The sequence below is a fragment of the Xiphophorus couchianus genome, chromosome 4 (genome assembly GCF_001444195.1).
Source record: "Xiphophorus couchianus chromosome 4, X_couchianus-1.0, whole genome shotgun sequence".
Taxonomy (NCBI): domain Eukaryota; kingdom Metazoa; phylum Chordata; class Actinopteri; order Cyprinodontiformes; family Poeciliidae; genus Xiphophorus; species Xiphophorus couchianus.
The window spans coordinates 19,244,161-19,267,150 of record NC_040231.1 but is presented as its reverse complement, the minus strand read 5'-3'; the positions used below and the strand labels follow the sequence as shown (position 1 = coordinate 19,267,150).

At 37.6% G+C, this 22,990-nt stretch overlaps 1 protein-coding gene across 1 annotated transcript; it reads left to right on the top strand.

Moving 5' to 3' along the window:
* Nucleotides 1–1,357: 1,357 nt before the first annotated feature.
* On the top strand, nt 1,358–21,762 carry ext2 (exostosin glycosyltransferase 2). Its single transcript, XM_028014232.1, has 15 exons — nt 1,358–1,512; nt 1,883–2,225; nt 2,311–2,534; nt 2,884–2,973; nt 3,706–3,822; nt 4,041–4,236; nt 4,978–5,117; nt 5,214–5,307; nt 10,128–10,259; nt 15,172–15,361; nt 17,345–17,511; nt 18,148–18,291; nt 19,490–19,618; nt 20,191–20,273; nt 20,468–21,762. Exons 2-15 carry the CDS (start codon nt 1,911–1,913, stop codon nt 20,604–20,606), a joined length of 2,160 nt encoding a protein of 719 aa, XP_027870033.1. The 5' UTR covers nt 1,358–1,512; nt 1,883–1,910; the 3' UTR covers nt 20,607–21,762.
* The last annotated feature ends 1,228 nt before the right edge of the window (nt 21,763–22,990 follow it).

Sequence of the window (22,990 nt, the reverse complement as noted above, 5' to 3'; positions counted from 1 at the left end):
AGCTAGAAAATCTGACAAAAAATGACATGTTTTTCTAATTTAAAAAAAGAAAAGCTTGATGATCCTCAAGACTTATTTTATGGACTGTAAAATATGTTTGTCCAAACACATCTGGCATAAAACTGGTATAATTTTAGGCCAAACATCATAGTGACACAAACATGATTGTGATAATCTGTGGCAGCTTTGCTGCTTCAGATTTGAGAGGACTTACTAAAGTCAATGCATCCATTATTTTTGCTCTCTACCTGGAAATTGAGATCAAGAGGAAGAATGTTTGTGATCCTATAAGCTCAATTGCATTTGGGCTTTGCAGCAGGACAATGACTCAAAGCACACACAAAAAAATTCTGCTCTCAATGTTGCATAAATTAAGGCTACTAAATGTCTGGACATTCAATTCATTCTAAAAAAAAATCAGATTTAAAAGTTTGTTAGGTTTTCATATGGTGCCATAATTTCCATTATGAAAGAAATTGTAATTTTATTAATTCTGCATTTGCAGTTGCTCAGATTATGTTTGTCAGATTTGGTTGACCTAAAATATTGAAGTAGAGAGAAAATTATAAAAGGTTTATCACCAGTGTCCAGATGCATAAATTAAATTATGAATTTATGTGACAGTTTTGCAGTAGTTTGATTGAGACAGCTGGACAGACTGGCGATCTGTCCAGGGTGAACCCAGCCTCTCGCCCGGAACGTTAGCTGGAGATAGACACCAGCACCCCTCCCGACCCCACTGGGGATAAGGGTGTTAAAAAATGGATGGATGGATAGATGGATGATTGAAACAGAGCGATATACTTAAGTTGCAAATGGGCATTGCAGGCCATTGTCATTAGATGTAAAATTATCATATTTTTAAATTTCAATTACATCTAAGGTAAGTTTCCAGCATACTGCACAGACCCCACAAAAAACAGTTTTTTTTTATAAGGAAAATAAATCAATAAAACTAGCATTTCTTAATCATTTTTGGACTATTCCTTCTTGCATAGTCTTGTAATGTAGTGTATCTAAATTGTGTCTGCTGGTAAGCTACTGGAAAGTAGCAGCTTTTCAGAACTAATGCAGATGTTGTAATCCTTAACTTTTGTAATATTTAAATTATGAATGTGCAGTTATGTTACTTAAAAAAATTCCATCCATGAAATATTAAAACTAATTAAAGCAGTTTAATTAGTTTAATATTTTGCATTAAACCTTTGATAATATTGGGTATTATGCACAGTTATATTTTTTTAAAGTGTGCATATATTTTCATCACTTTAGCTTTTACTATCAGTTAAGTGTACATTTGTCTGCTTTCCAACCAGAGGGAAGTGCTCTCCTTAGCTTTAGGGTTGAGAGGAATCTATCAGAGGCAAAGAAGAAGAACTTCCCTCAAATCCCGGAAAGGCTAGCGTTAGCTTGCATAGGTTAGCATTAACACGTTTTGTTTTGTTATTGTACCTTGTACTCTCACTGCGGCGATGGATGAGGACTGAATAGACTCTTCTGTTCACCGTCTCGGTATGTGAATAGTTTTCATATCGAAGGATAAGACAATTATTACTTTGCCTTCATTTTCCCCCCTCATATTTGTTGTTGACCTAAACAGCTGATTTAGCCAACCGCTAGCTGCTGTTAGCCAAAATAGTGTTCTAAAATGTCAGCGTCAAAATGTATCGTTGGTTCTAAGTCACTTTATTTAGTTCTTAATTATGTAATTACTCTAAACAACTGTTAATTTGTTGGCATCTTGCTGAACGTGTCTTCTGGTGTTTGCATATTGAGCAAACGTAAGCAATTAGTCCAGTATTAGCAACGGATCTATACCGCGTCTATCGGAACATATTGTTTATTATGCTGAAGTTCCTAAGCAGATGTTCCTTTATTACAGCTGCTGGTCTGACGGAGGGGCATCCGCCATGTATGCCACGGGAAAGTACAGCTCTCGGGGCCCTGCTCTGATCCCGCGAATGAAAACCAAACATCGCATCTACTACATTGCCCTCTTCTCCGTTGTGCTGCTCGGACTGATTGCCACCGGGATGTTCCAGTTTTGGCCTCATTCTATTGAGTCCTCAGCCGAATGGACACTTGAAAAGGGGAGCGTGCATGACGCTCCTCTTATCCGACTACCTGCATCCAGCCCCATACCTGAGAGGGGGGACCTTAGCTGTCGGATGCATACCTGTTTTGATGTATATAGATGTGGCTACAATCCAAAGAACAAAATCAAGGTAACTGAAATTGTCAGATCTTTTAGATTCAGTATTTATTTTGTGTTCAGTTTTGATTCAAAACTGATTTAAATGTTGTGTGCAGGTCTACATCTATGCTCTTCAGAGGTTTGTGGATGAATTTGGAGTTCCCATCAGCAGCACTGGACTGTCACGAGAATACAACGACCTGCTCAGTGCAATCTCAGACAGTGACTTTTACACGGATGATGTTACCAGAGCCTGTCTGTTCATTCCATCTATTGATGTGCTCAATCAGAATTCCCTTCGTATCAGAGAGACTGCCCAGGCCCTGGCAATGCTACCCAGGTAAACAATTACAGCACACTCAGCTACTTGTTAGTCTTTGTGAGACCAATAGTTTTCCCTATATGTAGAGACAGAAAATATATATATTTTAAAGATTGTCATAAGTAAATTATGTATTAAAATGTTTTCACAATGTTTTTGTTGCTTTTTGTCCAAGTCTTGTCATCAAAAATTGGCAGCAACATCTTTAACTTCAACTCTTATTAAATTGATAATTACTCAAAAACTCAAAGCCACACTTCACAGTATTTGTTCTGTGTTTCTAATGCATGTTTGTGTTTTGTTTTTTAATTTACATAGGTTAAGCATTTTTATTCTCCTTGAACTAATCTTATTTCTATTTTGGTAGATGGGACAAAGGGATGAATCATTTGCTTTTCAACATGTTACCTGGAGGTCCCCCTGACTACAACACAGCTCTGGATGTCCCTCGAGACAGGTAGCTAAAGTACATTTTGAAATGCATATAAGGATACTCCAATCAAAATCTTTTATTTTTCAGCCAATATTTCATGGAAAAACTTGTCAGAATATATCTTGTTGGCTAAAATAACTGTTTTGGGTTGAAGTTGTTAGCATTATGAACTTTATATTCTACTGCATTTAGTTAGAAGAAATTTCAAATTTATCCTGCTTCAATCCTTTGGCTTCTGTCCTCATCAGAACCATATTATTCACTTTCCCCTTATAATACACTTTACCTCGGTATAGACCAGGGGTCTCAAACTCCAGTCCTCGAGGGCCACAGTCCTGCAACTTTTAGATGTGCCTCTGCTGCACCACACCTGAACAGAATAATTAGGTCATTAAGGCTCTGGAAAACTGATCTACACAAGGAGGAGGTCATTAAGTCATTTCATTCCAGTGTTTTGTACCTGTGGCACATCTAAAAACTGCAGGACTGCGGCCCTCGAGGCCTGGAGTTTGAGACCCCTGGTATAGACTGTTTTCATCAGCTGTTGCAAAATCAGTTACATCAGATAAAGTTATTAAGCTCGAGTTTAATTTTAAATAGTTCTTTCCCCTCAGAAAAGTTGTCCCGTTGCAAATGTTTTGATATAAAAAAGAAGAAGTTGAGCTAGTTTTCTATTTCTGTTTTTCTCCGTTTCTGCCAGAGAACCTTTTTTTTTTTTTTTGGAAACTGATTTATTGTCCTAATTAATTGTTTCAGAGCCCTTTTGGCAGGAGGTGGATTCTCCACATGGACCTATAGACAAGGTTACGATGTCAGCATCCCTGTTTACAGTCCTCTTTCTGCAGATGTTGTGCTGCCTGAACGACAGCCTGGGTGAGCAGATTTCAAATACCAACTTCTCTGGTGTTAAATCATAACTAAATAACCCCTCTACAAGCAAGGTTTTGAGGTTAGCTTCCATGTCATGTCATTGTGGTTTGGTTTTACATTTCTTTTAGACAGATTTGATTTAAATAATTATTTAGGATAACCAGCTGACTAAATATCAGCCGAACATTAACATCTTCTGCATTTCTTGTCTCTTTATCCAGGCCAAGGCACTACTTCATTCTGTCCTCTCAAACAGCAATTCACAGAGAGTATCGTGCTGAACTGGAGCGTTTGAAGGAAGAAAATGGAGAAGCGCTGCTCCTGCTTGACAAGTGTAGCAACCTTTCTCAGGGAGCTGCCTCCGCACGGAAGCGGTGTTACAAAGGGCAAGTGTATGACTACCCACAGATCCTGCAGGTGGGAGATGCAATCCTTTTCCTCTTTGAGTTTTTAACAAATGATTCTTTTGAAAGACTGTGTTGCAATGGGCCTTATTATTAAGATATTTGGGTTTAAACTTTAACTTCACATTGACTGGAATTTTTTTTATTAGTATTTGTTAGTATTTTACATTAATTATGCTAAATCATATTTCCTGGCATGATTGTAACAAAAGTACACATGTTGTTAGTTCTGGGTACTAGCATATCAGTAATGTTATGTCCTTTTTCCAAGTTGTGAAAAACTGAGCAGTCTATAACCCAAAAACTCTACACATGTAAATACAATAAAATAAAACAAAATGGGGGCATTGTTTTACTTTTTCCATGACTATTTATCAAACAGTATCCAATAAATTGCTAGTTTATTTTACACTATGCTTTATTACTGAAACACCTCAAAGCTGCACTCACAGTACTATAGAATCATGTAAAATTACCATACATGTGGCTCAGCTGAAGTGAGCTTTGTAGTTTTACCGGTCAGATACTAGAGCTCCATGCATAACATTCTCAAATAAGCTATTTATTTCCCTGTAGTGAAATTAAGTCATCTAATCCACTTTGCTCTTTAAAACTTATTGAACTTTGGAAAGCGCATGGTTGAAAGATATATTCCAGTTTATTAGAAATGATGCATCTACTTCCATATCTTTTTGGTCAAAATAGACCAGATTAAACATAAACGCCTTGTCTGACATTTGGTTTGTCTCCACAGGAGTCATCTTTTTGTGTGGTTTTGCGAGGGGCACGCTTGGGTCAAGCTGCTCTCAGTGATGTGCTGCAGGCTGGCTGTGTCCCTGTCATCCTGGCCGACTCCTACATTCTTCCATTCTCTGAAGTGCTTGACTGGAAAAGGTCTGCATGAATCTTAATATGTTTAGGGGTTTAGAGGTAGTGTGTAGTGTTTATATATTTTTAATTTCACCTATTTATTTTGTCCTTCCTGCACAGAGCCTCTGTGGTTATTCCAGAAGAAAAATTGTCAGAGATGTACACCATCCTAAAGAGCATTCCTCATAGACAAGTCGAGGAAATGCAGAGACAGGTAAAAACCACTTTGTAGAGTAATTAAAACAACTCACTTTTTTTTTTTTTTTTAAAGTATTATAAATTTAATTGACAAAGTAGAAATGAGTGTTGTCACTACATTGGGAAGTTGTGCAGTTAATAGAGGTGCCTGTGTTTTAACAATTCAAGCTTCTGCGCCAGGTCTCCTTCTGGAAGCCAAAGCAAATTTTATGAGACGCACAAAAGACAGGATTTTGGATTCAATCTTCTCTTTTTATAAGTTTGAATATCCTCTCTTACTCACTCTGGATTTTAAAAGGCTCATAGAAGATTTAACTGTTTATTTTAGCCCGAGTGAAATTCAGGGACTGAGACTCGCTCTCTTTTCACTTGATATCTGCCCTAAGCCACAATAAACAGCGCTGAAAGCGGCAGTGAGAGTAGTGCACTACTTCAGCTGCTCCTCATTCTCTTGTATCAACTCTTGTCCATTTACCAATTATACTGGCCAAACAGACATTTTAGGCCAGAAACTCAGAGATGGGCTTGGATTACACCATAATAGCTCAAACACATGGCTTGCTCTTAAGGTTGAAGAATTTGCTGGGGGTAAACTGCTGTGGATAGCTCACAGCTATGTCAACCACTAAAACAAGCAGTAATGCACCAGTGTGTCTTCACATCGTAGAAAAACGCTGTTTAAGCAAATGTATCTTACATTTCTCCTAACTGATCAAAGTGAAAGGATTTGTTAATCAAAATCTTTAAAAATAGTCAAAATAACTTGTGTAGAATTTGTTTAATACACTTATACTATAAGTGTTTTCGTATTTGAAAAGATTGGCTCACTACGCTAATGTCCAACAGATTATTTTTTAAAAATGGCACATTCTTCAGATTTTTTATTTAACCAATTAAGTGTTTTTGTACATTAGTAAAAATACATAAAAAATGGAAATAAACAATTTAGTTTAATTTTTAAATAAGATATATATGTAAATATATATATATATATATATATTTTTTTTTTTTTTTTTTTGTTGTTGCTAAAATCCATTAACTTAGCATTCCCTTAGTGTGTGCTTGATCATTTGTAGCAAAAGATGCATCTGCAGATAAACAGAATGGTTCAAACATCAATATGTGAAAATCAATAAATACAGTGTAGATGTAATCTGCTGACTATTTTTATATTACCTGATTAATAATTTAAAAAAGCATACATATATATGTTTTGTACAGTCTTGGCATAATTACCTTAAAATGTATTTTTAAAGGTTGTATTCTGCAGTTAACAATCAATCTATTACTAAATTAGTTGAACAATTATTTCAACAATCGATTCATCATGATTAATTGTTTCAGAAATAACATACACATTTAGAGGCCCATTGACAGCCTTTTTAAAACATGGCAAAGCCAGTATTGACTAAATCTGCTCAGTTTGGAACTAGTCAAGTTTTTGATTATGTGTGACTTAAACTCCTGCAGCTGCTTGTAAAGGTTATGAACATAATTACAGTCACATTCCCCAAACGTTTAACATGGTAAAAAACATTATGAAAATCAAACATTTAAGCTCCGAGCGGCTAGGCAAAAAGATTTTAAATATAGAAGAACTATTGTAGTTCTTGAGTTTTGCCAGCAGAGGGCTAAAGAGTCCATGTTTTTGTGGCGTTTGAATATGCAGTAAGATTAAAAATGAATAAGCTAACATGTTAACAGGACATGTAATTTAAAATATTTGTCTTGTTAATTTTCTCTTTATAAGATTTTGTTTAACTTATTTTATATTTTTTTGAAAGACTAAATTTTACATTTTGTTCAAATATATAAGATACATACGTTTTGAGATCATATAACTCATTTAGATAATTTATTTGAAAGACAAAAATATATGTCCATTCTGAACAATTTCGATAGTGCTCAAGTAAAGCCGTCAGCCCAGATTATTATTTGGGCCATAGACACAAAAGAGTACAGTACTTATTATCCCAGATAATTTACTAGATTATCTCAGCTAAACTCTTTCTGGTGATAAATAAAAGCATAGCCGTAGTGAAGATATACAGGAATTACAGACTGAGCTAAGGATACTTTGTATTTGCTTTTTCAATCTTCTAGGCACATTTTTTTTTTCAATCTTTAGTTGTATCCTGTCGAGGCTTTCTTCCCCCTCTGGTCATTGGCATCACCGCCTTCCTTTTAAAATGCATCAAAAATAAAGAATCAAAGTAGTTGCACTTGAGTCATTTAACATCACTGTTGACGTTAATTTGGATCTTTGAAAACTATACCCACTACATGACTGTCTTTTCTCATGAACACAAATTTAGATATTATCAAAACTTGTTTCTCAAATTACATATGAGATCTGAAGCAAGCCAAGCATTTCTCTCCCCTTGCTTCTTCCTCTACCTGTCGGAAATTCAATCATTACAGAAAATATGGGCTCTAATGTGACAAAATAATTCCTACTTTAATTGTAATCCTGTGAGACCTCAAAGTGTTGTTAATTTTAGCCATCAAGATTGATTCTTATTTGATAAATTATGAGTACCAGGTAGATGTGTTTGTGCAAATTGATCTTTTTTTTTTGTGGATGCAATTGATCATTTGTAAGGAAGTTTAAAATAATGTACATTGCAGTACTCTGGTAGTTTGTTTACTTTAGACAGTGTAGATATCTATCTACGTTTAATCTGCATGTCAATGTATAATGCAGTATTGTTACAACTAGAGAATACGGTTGATGGTAAATTGCTAATATATCTCTTGAAAAAATCTAATTCTCAGAAGAAGCTCAAAGATTTGTCTGAACTGAAAGTTTTGATCAGGCTCTGCTGACAGTTTGCCAGCTACCACTTGCAAGCATGAGGTGTAAATATCGGTCAGGCATTTTGACAATGACATTCTGCAGTTTCTCTATGTATGTTGCCGTGTATTTTCTATTTTATCTTGAACAGTTGCTATATTTAAAGATCACAAGCATCAATAATGAGAGTATTTAAAGCTCCTTAACCCCTTAACTGTCTTTATGACACCAGTGTCCTTTTAGACCTGGTGACTTGCATGTAAGTATTCGGGGGCGACAGTTAAGGGTTTTAAACTTGAATAACCCGATGCCTATTGACATTTTTTTCAATTCATCAGGTAATTGGTCGACCTTTTGTATATTATTTGCCAAAGGTTTCTAATTTTTTTAGTGTGTCTAGTTGGATTTCCTTTTATATTTGTTCTTGGTTCATTTCTCTACATTTTATTTTGGGTGGAAAAAATGCATTCCATTCAATTATAGGTTAAAGCAGTCATAGGGAGATTAGATGATGGTGTTTATCCACTGCTACGATGATGTCTGTCCTTCTTTGCTCATAAAAATTCCCCCTGATACTGGGAAAGGGGGCGGAGCATTGCGATGGGGGCCCCGGAGCCAGTACGATTTTCTTTCTACCTCCTCCCAGTCGGAAAAGGAACTTTCATCACGGGTTGATTTATAGGCCCCTGAGATTAAAAGGTCTTTCTAGATACACTTCAACCCCTGCTGTAAAACTCAACTCTGTTTTTACAGAGTTGAATAATACAGAGTTGAACGAGCTTTTGTTCAGCTCGTTCCTTGCACAGAATTTTGTGATTTAGGCCCTGTTCAAATGTTTACAAAGGGGAGACTCATTAGCTAAAGACATGTGCATGGATTGCATTAGGAGGAAGAAATATTATTCTCTAGCTGTCTGCCGTCTATGTGATGATGAAATATTTATTTTCTAACCTAATCCTATTGTTCAATTGTGGTTCAAAGCTTTATAAACTCCCCGTGTGTTTTTTTTTTTCCCCATCTCGAATCTGACCCCTGGAGTTTGTATAAAGCTTAAATAAAGGCTCATTAGCACACCAATCCAGCTCTCAAATATCATTTCAGAAGCAGTCAGCTTGGCTGCAACAAAACGTATATTGAATTGGGAGTGAGGAATCCAGCACCCTATGTGAAAACATTAAGATATAGGTTGAGAGTTCACTCATCAGAAAGACCGTTATCCCAACAGTGATCTGCTGAAAGAAAACAGAGACAGACGAGAGAGATTTCATAGAGCTTCAAAAGAGCTGTTGAAGGACGAGAGGCTGCAGAGGGGTGTCAAATATTCTGCAGACATGTGGTGCAGGAGGAATCTCCAAATTTTACAGTAATGACATCATACTGGTTCTATCTTCTGCAGGAGCTGTACCAAATAGTGAGGTGACAGAATGAAAACATTACATTTAACAAATAAAAGAAGCACGCACAACATTTAATTCACAAAATGTGAATTAAATTTTGTGGTACTTATTCATGTTTTGCCTTATATTAACATTGATATTTTTATGTATGTTATGACCCTCTGTTTTTTGTTGTTGTTGTTGTTTTTTTTTAAATAAAGTTCTGCCTCAAAATATAACAGACAAAATAGTTGTATATTCATACAAACTTATTTTGGAAAATGTGATTGTAGCTGCCAGGAATGTTTTGGGTGTTTCTTCCTTTTTAGAGGATGTTTTGATAATGCTGGAATTTGGGCAAAACCGTTCTGGAGTTTGTTTGTTTAGAAATCACCAGCTGGAGTATGAGTAACATCTGGTTACTTGTGATTCAACTGCTAATGAGCTCATGTGATTCCTGGGGTGTATATTTTATTTTTTCTTTCATTTGCATTTATAGAACTATCTGCACCAACAATTAGCTGGTGAATTCTACTCATGTTCCTATTTCAAAAACCTCCTGCAGAGTATTTTGTTGTGCAAATCAATACCAATGCTAGCACATATGTTCTTTCTCATTTCTGTTTCTGTTGATGTATTTTATAATTCTCTTCCTTATGTTTTTAGGCCCGTTGGTTCTGGGAGGCCTACTTCAGTTCCATGAAAGCTATCGGCTTGACCACGCTCCAGATCATCAATGACCGCATTTACCCATATGCTGCACGCACTTATGAGCAATGGAACAATCCACCTGTTGTGGTATGTAGGCGTGTATGTGTGTGTGTTTGCAGCTTAGTTGTTTTCTAACCTTAAACTTGACTTTTGTCGTCTTCTGTGATCCAGATACAGTCTTGCCTTCAGCTATGCTCAACCTTTCATTTTTATTCTTAGAAGTGTTTTTTATGGCAGACATCTGAATGACACTTCATCAAGCTTGAAGCCTGTGTCAGACGGTGCCACATGAGCTTCCCCCTCTCTCCTGTGTACTATAAGTCACAGCCTGCAGTGAAGTGACAGTAGATACTGTGTCTCTTTGGAAAGCACCACACATGCAGTGTGCCCCAGGGTTTGGTGTACAACCAGGGAGCTCTGAGGCAGCCAGTTTGTGTCAGCAGTTCTGCAATAGGCGGATGCCTCGTCTGTGGTGAAAAATAAGTTCCTGTGCGTCTTAGTCACTGTGTTTATAGAGAGTATTCTGGAAGAATGGTTTTGGTGTGTGTGTTCAGCTTTGCTTGGTTGTGGCAGCAGACATGTTGGCTGGTGGACCATCTCTCAGGAGTTGTTAATCAGCCTGGTTTAATCTGAAGACTCCTCCAAGCCGTCTGTGGGATAGAGGAGTGTGCAAGTCAGCATGTTTGTGGATACATAAAGTAATGTCCTTGAATTAGTTAAATGTTTGCAATTGCTATAATAGAAGTGACATAGATTCAGTCAGTGCTTTGATTTTTAGAGGACATCTGTGGGGGAACTAATGATGTTTTTTTTTTTTTAGGTTACACTACTGCAGACAAGCAGGTAGTTTGTATTCAGCAGGTACACTTGACTTTTCCTATTTACATGCTCTGTCAGAGCACGCTGACCTCTAGTCCAATCTGTCTGAGTCGTCCTGTGGCCACAAAGTTTTTCCAGAGACAGAGGAGGTTAATTACACCGATGTACAGACCTTTGGCCATTCCTCCCCAAGATGGGAGATGAAGTGTTTTCTTGATGGATTTGGTGAATGGACGGTGAGAAGAACTTGCATACAGCACTATATAAATCAGGCAGACGTTTTTCCGCCTCTCCTCCTCAAGTCTTTCTGTTGGTAATTAAAAGCACATTTCCCAGGACTGCTGGTGCTTTTGGAGTGTGGAATTTTGAAAATATGAGACAAGCTGCCATTTGTTTGCGACTTTCTCATATCAGGGGAAAGATATGCAAAATTTAAAAATTACCTTAATGTATAAGATTTACCTTTTTATTTGCCGGGGCCAGTGACTTGATCTTTATCTTGAAGGTGTTCACATTTTAAAGACTGTTTACTGTTAAATGTATTATGTGTAAAATGTAGAAATGCAAAAAAAGAAAAAAAAATAGGTCACTTAGAGATTTACATTTTTTCTTTGATTTGCCATAAATAGTGATCAGCAGATCAATTGCTTCAAAGCTAAGAGCGCCCCCTGTTTTCAGTCTAAAAATGATTCGACCATTTCAAATTAATGGTAGGGTCACATTCCTTCATGCAAAAACAAGGAAAATATTGTAAATTATTCCTTTTATGTGTGATTGCTGAAAATCCACTTTATATAAAAAAAAAAAAAAAAAGCTATTTAGGTTTAATATTTTCAGGCAAACATAATTTTCAGATTTAGTCACACTCCATTCAGTCTGGTTTCAAATTTCTTTACTTTTGAAGGTCTCTAGGATGAGAGAAGAACCACTCCACTTAAGCAGTTTAAGCAAATCAAAATACTCTTCTGAGGCACTTTTAAAGTGTTAAAAAAAACATACCGCTATGACTCCTTGGTGAATTATTGTGCTGTGGCTTTCTTTTCATCTAATTTATTCTGTTTGACAAATGACTTAAGTGCTCTCAGCCTGTCCTACTCTACTTTTATGCATCTGTATATGTGTGCTTTAATTATTCCTCCCGTCTTTTTGTAGGACAATGTGACAACGACCACAGGAAAGTTTCCACTTGCCAATAAAGTGAAATTTTATTGGTGGTAGGGTGACTTATGTTGTGTAAAAGTGAGCGACTGCGTCTGTGTTGACAGACTTGTGTTGATGTTGTGAAAGGAGCCACATAATCACTCTATGGCCAAGTGGGACCAGAGATGAAATGGGGCTCATTTGAACTTCAAGACACCCACAGTGTTTTTTTTTTTTGTTTGTTTTTTTTTATATAGTTTTGCTAAAAGATTGTCATAAAATGGTGAAAATATTGTTAAGTCTTTTTTGCAGGGTCTAGAAGTAGATCCTGATTTGCCTCATGTTTTCTTGCATTGTTCTGATTGATTCCTGAAAAAGAAAGGTCCAAGTCTTATTTTTGTACATCCACTTAAGAAAACAACCTCAGGATGTAAATTTATTCTCAGCAACTACAGCTTGACATATAGTCCAACTTAAATGGCTTTTTGAAACCTTTTTAAAGTTTTGTATTGGCATCAGAAAACTCCTGTTGCGTTCTTTTTTACTGTGTTATTTGATCTAGCCTGGAGTCAGTGTGACTTTCAGGATTTACTGGCCAAATTTAAAGGGCAGCAATAAAGAAAAGAAAAAACGAGCTTCATACTGATGACTGCAAGTCACAGCCTGATAAACTCTGTTATTTTACTGTTTCTCTTACTTCCAACCATTCCCCATCTCTCTATCTTGCTCGCCCTCTCATGTTTTTTCTGCTTCCCACATGACTTTGTTAAAATGACAATGTAAGCAGAAGGTACACATAAATAAGCGACTTTACTTATTTTCATGCTCCCTCCTGATTTTGCTTTGTACCCAGATGTTTGCTCTGCCCTTTAAATTAAGCATTTTCCCTTCCGTTTCTGGCGTGAAGTGGCGGCAAATATTAGTGGGTAAACAAAAAAAGAGAAAACAATAAATAACAGTGAAAAACCATAAAGCAAAGAGATGAGAAATTCTTACAAGCTAAAACCAGTTTCTGTTAAGTAGATGTGGATCATAGACAGAAATAAAATGCTCTTTAAGTACCATTAAAGTTCTTTCATTCATCACATTAGCAGCTTCACATTATACATTAGGCCTGTGGAAAAACATGATTTACAGTAAAAAAACCATTGATGTGCAGTGCAGCGTGCAAGGGAGAAAAAAAAAAACCCTAACTGTGCTTAAATCCACATGGTGGCTTCCAGTTTCATGTTAGCAGGACTTACAGCTTGCATTAGATTCTTACTTGTATAAAACTGCTCTAATTAGCTGGCAAAATGCTGACGAGAGGAAACTTCATCATTTGGGTCAATTACTTTTAGCATTTATTTAAAACCACTATTTTGACAATGGAGTGCGTTAGCATGTCTACTACCGTGAAGACTCCTGTGGTGTTGGTTGTGACTGAATAGTTGGTGAGGGACCTTTGAATGTCAAGATCAGAGGCGGTGGCACTTGAGTTTTTTTTTTTTGTTTGTTTAAGATGAATAATTGGCTTTGCTTAGATCCATCTACGCACTTTATTTCTGAAAAATAGATTGTTTGGATCTGGGTGCTTTTCCACGTTGGCCAAATGACAACACCATGGTTAATCCAGTCGTTGCCATTTTCATCTAGACCAGCTTACATTTTTAGACCCATAAACGTGCAGTTTATTCCCACATATTTATCCATTCAATTTCTCCTGTAAGTTTCCTACTTAGACGTCAGTAGTTCTCCAGATAAATGATTTTAAAAATCCAATGTTTCCCCTCTTATTGACCTTTTTTTTCTTCTTTTTTAAAAAAACGTTTTTTATATAATGCAGGGCTTGATAGAAAAACTTTTAAAAAAATTAATTGTTGGTCTGATCCCTTTTGTTGACCAGCTGACTCTTATAACACATTCAACATAATGACTCCCAGGCAAGCCAACACCTAAAGGAGATTTCCTGCTGGTGGATATTTATTATAGTCACCTAACCACATTTCCCAGCTATAAATGGGAGCAGACTGTTGAAAATGGCTTTAAATCATTGCAGAGTGAAGTGGGCACAATGTTTTTGGTGACAGATAAAAAAAAAGGAAAAAAAGGAAGAAGTCCCATAGCAAGTGACTCCTTTTCTATCTGGAAAACTGCATTGTTTGAGTTGATGAATAGTGACCAGTACCCCAGTGTTCCCTATGCTCTTTTATTACATTTATGTGAAACCTAAAAAGGCTCCTAGCCACATTTTTATGATTAAAATATGTATGCTGTCATACCCCTAGAGTTCACAGTCAAGTTAATTACAAGTATGCATTCATCTTCAGTCGTATTGATTATTGCAACAGCGTCTTCACAGGTCTGTCCAACAAATCAATCAAACAGCTGCAGCTGATCCAGAATGCTGCTGCTCGCATTCTCACTAAAACCAGGAAGATAGAGCACATAACACCAGTTTTAAAGTCCCTCCACTGGCTCCCTGTAGCTCAAAGAATAGACTTTAAAATACTGTTGTTAGTTTATAAATCACTGAACGGCTCAGCACCACAATACATTAAAGATCTGCTTTTATTGTATCAACCCTCCAGACCTCTCAGGTCTTCTGGTTCTGCTCTGGATCCCCAGAACCAGAACCAAACGAGGAGAAGCAGCTTTCAGCATCTATGCACCACAAATTTGGAACAAACTTCCAGAAAACTGTAAAACAGCTGAAACACTGACTTCTTTTAAATCTCAACTAAAAACCCACCTGTTTAGAATTGTATTTGAAATGTAATCAATTACAAATTTATGGATGGAACTTGACTTAATGCTTTGTTTTGATTATTGATTCTATATTGCATTGTGTTTCTGTATTTGTAATGATGTAAAGCACTTTGAAATGTCTTGCTGCTGAAATGTGCTATACAAATAAAATTTGATTGATTGATTGAAGTATAGATAATCTGATTAGAACAAAAAAGAAACATTAGAGAAGAAAAACGTGTTTCTTAATAGTAAAAGCAGTGGTTGAACAAAAAAGTAGCCCATGTCTTTCTTTGTTTCCTTTCTTGTGCAGAAGTGGTCCAGTGTAAACAGCCCACTTTTCCTTCCACTTATCCCACCAAGAGCTCCGGGGTTCACAGCAGTCGTGCTGACCTACGATCGCATCGAGAGTCTTTTCCGGGTCATCACGGAGATTTCCAAGGTGCCGAGTTTGGCTAAATTGTTGATAGTATGGAATAATCAGAACAAGAGTCCTCCTGAAGGTGAGTGGATTGGATTGCTTATAAAAACACTCTGGCTGGCGGGTATTAAAGGGTTAGTTCAGATTTGTTGAAGTATGGTTATGTGAAGTTATTTTGTGATAATAGCTTCTTTACCTGTTGGACAGAGATCTCCTCTCAAAGTGAGTTTGTTAGAGGTTAAATAAAAGCAACTTAAACACCTGTTGGATGTAAAACATAAAAAAGATCTAGAAAAAAAAAAGAGTAGCTCCTTTAAAATGTCATATCCTGCGCAACTTTTAGTCTGTCCCATTAATGGTTTTATTATTGTGAACTTTACAAGTTGTTGTTTATCTCACTGCATTCTCTGATATTTTGCCAAAAATTAAGACTAAAGTTCAGCTGAATGCCCCAAAAAGCAGAATATTACCTCGTATTACATTCAGACAGACTTAATAAACCACAAATGAAATCTGTCCTGCTGTACAGAAAGTGCGTCAGTACAAAGACAACTTTGAAGTGTTCCCTTGTGGCTGAGTTGCCTTTTTTTTATTGGAGGCATTACCGGCGCCTGACTGGAACTTTGTGTCCTTTTAGAATTAAAAAGAGGCCGTTGACAGGTCACACCCTTCTTCTTCACAAACTTCTTCATTGTTTACAAGTTCCCGTTTTGTTCCCCCCCCGCTGCCCCCCCCTTTTTTTATTGTTGAAAATCATATTTTTACACATATTTAAACTAGATTCTTCTTGTCAACTTGTCTCTACTTGTTTCTGTGTCCTTTACATCTGCGCAGCTGCTGAGATTAACTTGCATGGCTGCAGTAATTGCAGAAGACACACATGAAAATCAAAACCAAATCCTCAGAACATGCAGTTCTGGTTTGTTGGGTTTTAAAACACGGGTTTTCAGCTGAAATGTTTAAAAATCATTTGATAGCCCACAATTCCCTCAGTCTTTCTGTCTTATTCTAGCCTTGGAAATGAAAGGAGGACTCACAGCAACAAGGGGAGAAATGAAAGGAGAAACCCAGAGCATTTAACATTTTAGCTCTCCTGACAATAGTTTTTGGCAGCAGACCTCAGACGTGGTTAGACGGACCTGTGGCTTCTCTTATGAGCTGCCAGGCTCCAGTCACTCCATTAATGAGGGGACACATTCTGCGTGATCTGTCTGTGTGGCGGTCCGTGCCGTGGACACTGCCCAAGATCTTTGAAATTGTGCCCAAAAAACGCGTGGAAAAACCCCCACTGGTGTTCTGCCCTGCGAGGGATTGTAGTGTGGTTAGATTTGCACATGCTTGAGGTTTGCGCAACAATGCGAGTCAGTGAAACAAGTTGAACTTTTTGAGATCACTTCTTTCCACTGCCAGTAATCTGTCTGTGATAAATAGCAACATATTTATACACTCTGCTCCAGAAACTGATATTTGCAGATTTATAGTTTGTAAAGTGCATACAAGCACCTGTTAGCTGGGTTTTTTTTTTTAGTTTTTGCTTTTTTTACAGTGTAATATTTTTTCAAATATAACTATTGCATCCAAGGTGCTTTGAGCTATAAACATCCATCCATCCATCCATTTTCTGTCCACCCTTGTCCCTAATGGGGTCGGGAGGGTTGCTGGTGCCTATCTCCAGCTACGTTCCAGGCGAGAGGCGGGGTACGCCCTGGACAGGTCGCCAGCCTGTCGCAGGGCAACACAGAGACATACAGGACAAACAACCATTCACACACACACTCACACCTAGGGAGAATTTAGAGAAACCAATTGACCCGACAGGCATGTTTTTGGACTGTGGGAGGAAGCCGGAGTACCCGGAGAGAACCCACGCATGCACAGGGAGAACATGCAAACTCCATGCAGAAAGACCCCGGCCGGGAATCGAACCCAGGACCATCTTGCTGCAAGGCAACAGTGCTACCAACCACGCCACTGTGCAGCCCGAGCTATAAACATTAAGTGTTTAAACTAGCATTCTTCTAGCACAAGATAACGCTTCCATTTTTGTATAATTTATTTATTTTAGAGTCTCTTTGGCCAAAGGTCGGCGTCCCTCTGAAAGTGGTGCGAACCAAGGAAAACAAACTGAGCAACCGCTTCTTCCCGTACGACGAGATTGAAACAGAATCAGTGCTGGCGATTGATGATGACATCATCATGCTAACATCTGATGAATTGCAGTTTGGCTATGAGGTTAGTAAAGTACTGCTTTTCTTTTTTAAACCTTCATACATTCCCAGCATCCGATGGCAGACTTTACAGGAATTCTCTTCAAGTTGATCCCAGACTATAAAGTCTCTCCGAAATATTACAGTCTCGTTCTCCTCTATTTGGAGATTTGACGGGTTGCTAAATGTGTTTGATGTCGAGAGAAAGATGGCAGGTCTGCAGCTGATGCTTTCCATATCCACATACCTGCCCAGCTCCATTGCCTGCTGCATGTTCACCTGAATGCATTTAGATCCTATTTGATAAAATTGTGCTCAGTTTAAGGGTAATTACATAAAATTGCAGGCAAAATTGGTGACAACTCGCCCTGCTTTTGGTAACAGGATCAGATTTTCTGCTGCTGTTGGGATATTAAGTCAGTCTTAAAGACGTTTTCTTTTTTAGCATATGTTCTTCTAAGCTTTCCATCTCTGACTGCAGTTGTGACTTTTGGCTCCAAGATGAAAAAGCCGACATTGACATATGGAAGATTGAGGCTAAACTGTTCATCCTGAGCTTTTAAACTCTTTTAGAGTCTGGATCATTCATGTGTTAACTGAAGTGCTTCACTTGAGCCGAACCTGTCAGACAATCTGTCTCCGATCCTGCTGTTTCCACCAGGTGTGGAGGGAGTTCCCCGACAGGCTGGTGGGCTACCCGGGCCGGCTGCACCTCTGGGACCACGAAATGGGAAAGTGGAAGTACGAGTCGGAGTGGACCAATGAGGTTTCCATGGTTCTGACCGGCGCTGCCTTTTACCACAAGGTAGCTGGTTAAAACGATCAGCTGTTTAAGCTTTAAGTGAAAACACATAGGCTTCGCTCAGGTGCTTTCCACGAGAGTCACGTGCCTTTACGTTTTGAATTATGAGCTGTGATTTCTGCGATGTGAAAAACAGACAGAATTGGTAGCTTGTTCAAATAATATAGATTTCTTTATAAAGTGCAGAGTGTTGCAGGATTTGGAAACATTTTACATAATCTTAAAAGAAGGTTAAAAAAAAAAGAATTCGCTGTTAAATTTTTTCACTCTTCAGGATATTTGATAGTTGCTGCATTTTGGCTGCTGCAGCTCTGTGTGATGTTAGTTCTCTTCCACACAGACAGTCATAGCAGGTTAGCCAAGAGGTAAGACTTTTCCATCACTGAATCTTGACATTTAACATGAAGCTCTAAAATTTACAGCAGAACAATATCTAAAGCAACTCTTTGGACTCTGGAGAGCAATAATTCTGTATATTTTGTAAGCAGAAGAAGGCGAGAAATGGAGGAAGGCATATTATGTTTTTTAGAATGAAGCAACCTGATGATTATCTGTTACTTTAGCAAACTCCTTCACATGGAAATGTCTCCAGGAAAAATACATAAACGTATGCAAGAATTGTTTACTTAATGTGCAGAGTTATTGTTCTCAGCAGACACACACACATGCACACACCCTCAATGAAGCTGAGGAGATGTTATAAGATGATTGGAGCCTCTGTCAGTCACACCACACTCACGGTGAACCAGCCAAACACAACACAAACCACTAATGTAGATTAAGTAATGTGTGAAGTATGATATTTATTTACAGTTTATGTTAGGACACTTTTAGTAAGCAATAATAAGAGGAGTTTCTTTACGATATGAACCACTTTGGAGAGATACATTTTACAAAAGTACCTTGCTTATTTACTTTTCAATTGAAAGCTGGTTTTGCTTTTATTATTCTTTTTAATACCAGTGAAAATGTTGTTGATTTATTTATTTATTTTTTTTCAGAAATTTACATTTTCATTATAAATTGTTGGAATTTGATTCCTCTGGCAATGGATTACAGACTTCAGATAAAAAATAACTGTCTAGTTATTAAAACTGAAGCAGCATCAATCTAAGGAATGTATTTTTAATGGGCTTTCTGTCTTTTACTCTCTCACAAACTTTCTTCAGTAACCAAAGTTGTAATTTTTTTTGTGTTTCAGTACTTCAATTATTTGTACACATACAAAATGCCCGGAGACATTAAGAACTGGGTGGACGCTCATATGAACTGTGAAGATATTGCTATGAACTTCCTCGTGGCAAACATCACAGGCAAAGCCCCAATAAAGGTGCGTTCTTCGCCGCCGCTGTTCTGGCTGCTTTAAGTCCGCAGAGGGAGGTTTTAGCCTGAAATAGCAGAGAGACATTTCTGGGTCTGATCAGCTCTCACCCTTCAACATCACTGCCTCTCCCCCCCTTTTTCTCCTTACTCAGACTCCCCCCAGGTGCAGGGGCCCTGAGCTTAAGCCCGACCTTAACCTCCCTTATCTGCGTGTCACTCACTGGCACTCCCCCTTTGAGCATGTTTAGTTAAGCTCACCAGGGCTTACGCATACCCTTCTGTCAAATCCTTGGATCCACACTTCCCTCCACCTGCGCACGTGGTCCCTCCTCCTGCCGCATCTCCTAACAGGTTTCCCCAGAAGACACTTCGTCATTCCAATCGCCCCTCGCACCTTCATTCCTCCCTGCATTGCTCACTTTCCTCTGCGCACTCATACATTCACAAGTTCAGCGTGTTCTGTTTGGTCTGAGCCAGTCCAATAAAATCAGAACTAGCTTCTGTCAGTGCATCCGACGACTAACAAATCACTAAAGTGTGCAAATATCACTGCTTTGACTTTGCTGTGTTTCTGTGTAGGTGACCCCAAGGAAAAAGTTCAAGTGTCCTGAATGTACTGCCATTGACGGCCTGTCTCTGGATCAGACACACATGGTGGAGAGGTACAGTCGTTTTAGAAATGCGTGGTAGCGGTTTAGATTTGAATAATTTCTATCTTCCATGAACAGGCCGTGGATAGAAACCTCACTAGTGGTTGTTGTCGTTTGATTAAACGCTTCATTTAACTTGATTGGAAAACTACTTCATCCATATTTTTAATCATTGCTTAAAAGAAAATGTATGTCTTCATCTGTAGGTCCGAGTGCATCAACAAGTTTGCTTCGGTTTTTGGAACGATGCCTCTGAAGGTGGTGGAGCACCGTGCAGATCCAGTGCTCTATAAAGACGACTTCCCAGAGAAACTCAAGAGCTTTCCGAACATCGGCAGCCTGTGACCCAGCTGCAGCAAATGTATGGACATCGCAGAGTCTCAGCAGTGTGAGAGAGTGATCGTCAGCGACGTCTCTCAAGTCAAGATGTCAGTTCAAACCACAAAATCTACTTTCCCCGTCTCCTTTTGAGTCACTTTCGGTTACTTGTTGGTTCTTAATTTACAGTACAGAACAATCCTGAATGCTAAACACATTGTTAGCTGGAAATATTAGATGAGAGCACGACGTTAAACATTTTAGCAACGCTGACGTTACATGAAATGCCGCTGAGGGTTCGGTGATTAGAGTCGGGTTAACTTGGTCTCATTGTTACTGTTTTGGAGCCGAACTCTTGAGCCTCCATCTGCTCTGGATTCAGCTTGCGTGTTGTATCCGCTTATATTTCACAGTGGTGCTGTATGATATAACTTATAATGCTTTAAGAAACATTTTCTCATATTCTTCCTATGTAATTTTCCAAAATCAGACACACACTTTATTTTCAGCTGTAAAGCAAGAAAAGAAAAAAATATATATAAGTGATAAATGAAGCAGACATATCTATGTAGGCTTTATTCACAGTGTGATGGATTGTGATGACACACAGATGTTGAACAGTAAAGGTTTCATAATGTGTTCTGTATTACACAATCATGTCAGACCATTAGACAAAGCTGGTGTCATAAATCTAATATTTAGAGTGATCACTGCTGGTTTTGGGGGAAAATATCTGAGCTACTGATTTTTTTGTTTGTAAATGTACTTTTATACTGTCAGAGCAAGCATTTCATTCTATGTATATATCTGTCTGAATATAGGTATCTATAAGAAGATTTTGCGTGAATTATGCACCAAATCCTTTCAGTTATGTTTGATCACTTCATCTGCATATCAGTAATCATCTGCCTTACATCCGACCAATTATTAGTAATAATTAATGAACAGTTCTGAGATTATTTCCATGAAGTTATTTTTTTTCCATTGTTCTTATGTTGATGTTTTATTGTTAGTTATTTTGTCAGTATGTAGACCGTAACGCTGAGTATGTTGCAGTTTTTAAAACGTATCATCGCCTTCTGGTGGTTTTATTTTCCCTTTGTTTTCACTATGCCATCGGATTTCATGTGTCTTTATGTATGACTTTATAATACACTACAAGTAAAGGCCAAGTTGTGACTGATGTTCTAATGCTGGTTTTCCATTTTTTGAGTCTGTTAAAAGATAAAGAAGGTTGTTTTTTTTTCATGACTACATTTAGTAGTAGTCGTGACGATCCAGAGGGTGACTCTTTGTGACCGGTGCATCGTTTCCTGCAGTCCGTCACCCGCTTGTAATGTACGCTTACTAATCCACCCTGTTCAATGTCAGCAGTTCAGAAGGGTGCAGTTCGTATTTTTATCAGCTTCAATTAGCGCGAGCCTCCGAGCTGGTTGGGAGATCTCATTTCAGTGCTTGTGTCTCTTCAAATGCGATTGAAATGCAGAAGGATTTCAGGATGTGACCGAATAGATGACAACGGTTTTGGCAAACTGGAGCACATTCATGGGTTCTTAGCAGATGTAGACGAGTTATTCCTAAGCTTTCTTATTATTGAAAGCCTTTCTGAAAGCTAAAAGTGACACATGATCTCCGAATACTAATAGAAGAAATGCTTGGTTTTTATTCTGCTTTGTAGGACATCAGTCGAGTAATTTGTGTTGTATTTGGTTCACTGAGCAACTCTATGGAACAGCCACGACCCTGTGGTTGTGCAACTAGTTTCGTGTTTTGTTTTTTTTCAAACCTCTTAGGAATTATTTTGTAAAGTGTTCATTTTATTACCTAAAATAAGAATATTAGCCTAAACTTTAAAAAGTTTTTTTTTCAGGTGTACACTGTGCACTTAAGACTTTGAAATGTGATAAATTACTAAAATTTTACATGAACTGAATGCTGAACTCATATAAATAAGCTGTATATTTAACCTTTTCATAATATATAGTGTAATGGCAAAGTAAATTCACTTTGTATTTTCCAAACTTCTTAGCCTGTTATACATAAATGTTCCTTCTTGAGTCAATACATTCTCATTCACCTGTTGAACCACATACTATAACAATGAGCATTTCTATAAAAACAACCAAAATGTTCTTGAGCAATGAGTTCCACTGACCTACCTGTATGTATTTCTGTCATTCTTTGTACTTTAAGTCTAAAATATAAAGACTAACTGAAACTTTAAAAAAAAGTTAAATTAATAAAAATAAAACAGGCTAAGAAGCAATTATTTTATTTTATTTTTTTTAACTGCAGAAATAGTTAATGCTGTTGAAATATGTTTCAAGAATATACTCCATAATGTAGGCAGGGCTTTTTATTAGCCAGGGATACATTATGTCTACTTAAATTGACAATGAAATAACTTGTAA

What these genes read in the sequence shown, in the direction of transcription:
- ext2 (XM_028014232.1), top strand. Translation starts at nt 1,911, where the DNA reads ATGTATGCCACGGGAAAGTACAGCTCTCGGGGCCCTGCTCTGATCCCG. An exon ending in GAACAAGAGTCCTCCTGAAG is followed by an intron (nt 15,362 to 17,344) that starts GTGAGTGGATTG and finishes TATTTATTTTAG; the next exon opens with AGTCTCTTTGGCCAAAGGTC. An exon ending in CAGACACACATGGTGGAGAG is followed by an intron (nt 20,274 to 20,467) that starts GTACAGTCGTTT and finishes CTTCATCTGTAG; the next exon opens with GTCCGAGTGCATCAACAAGT.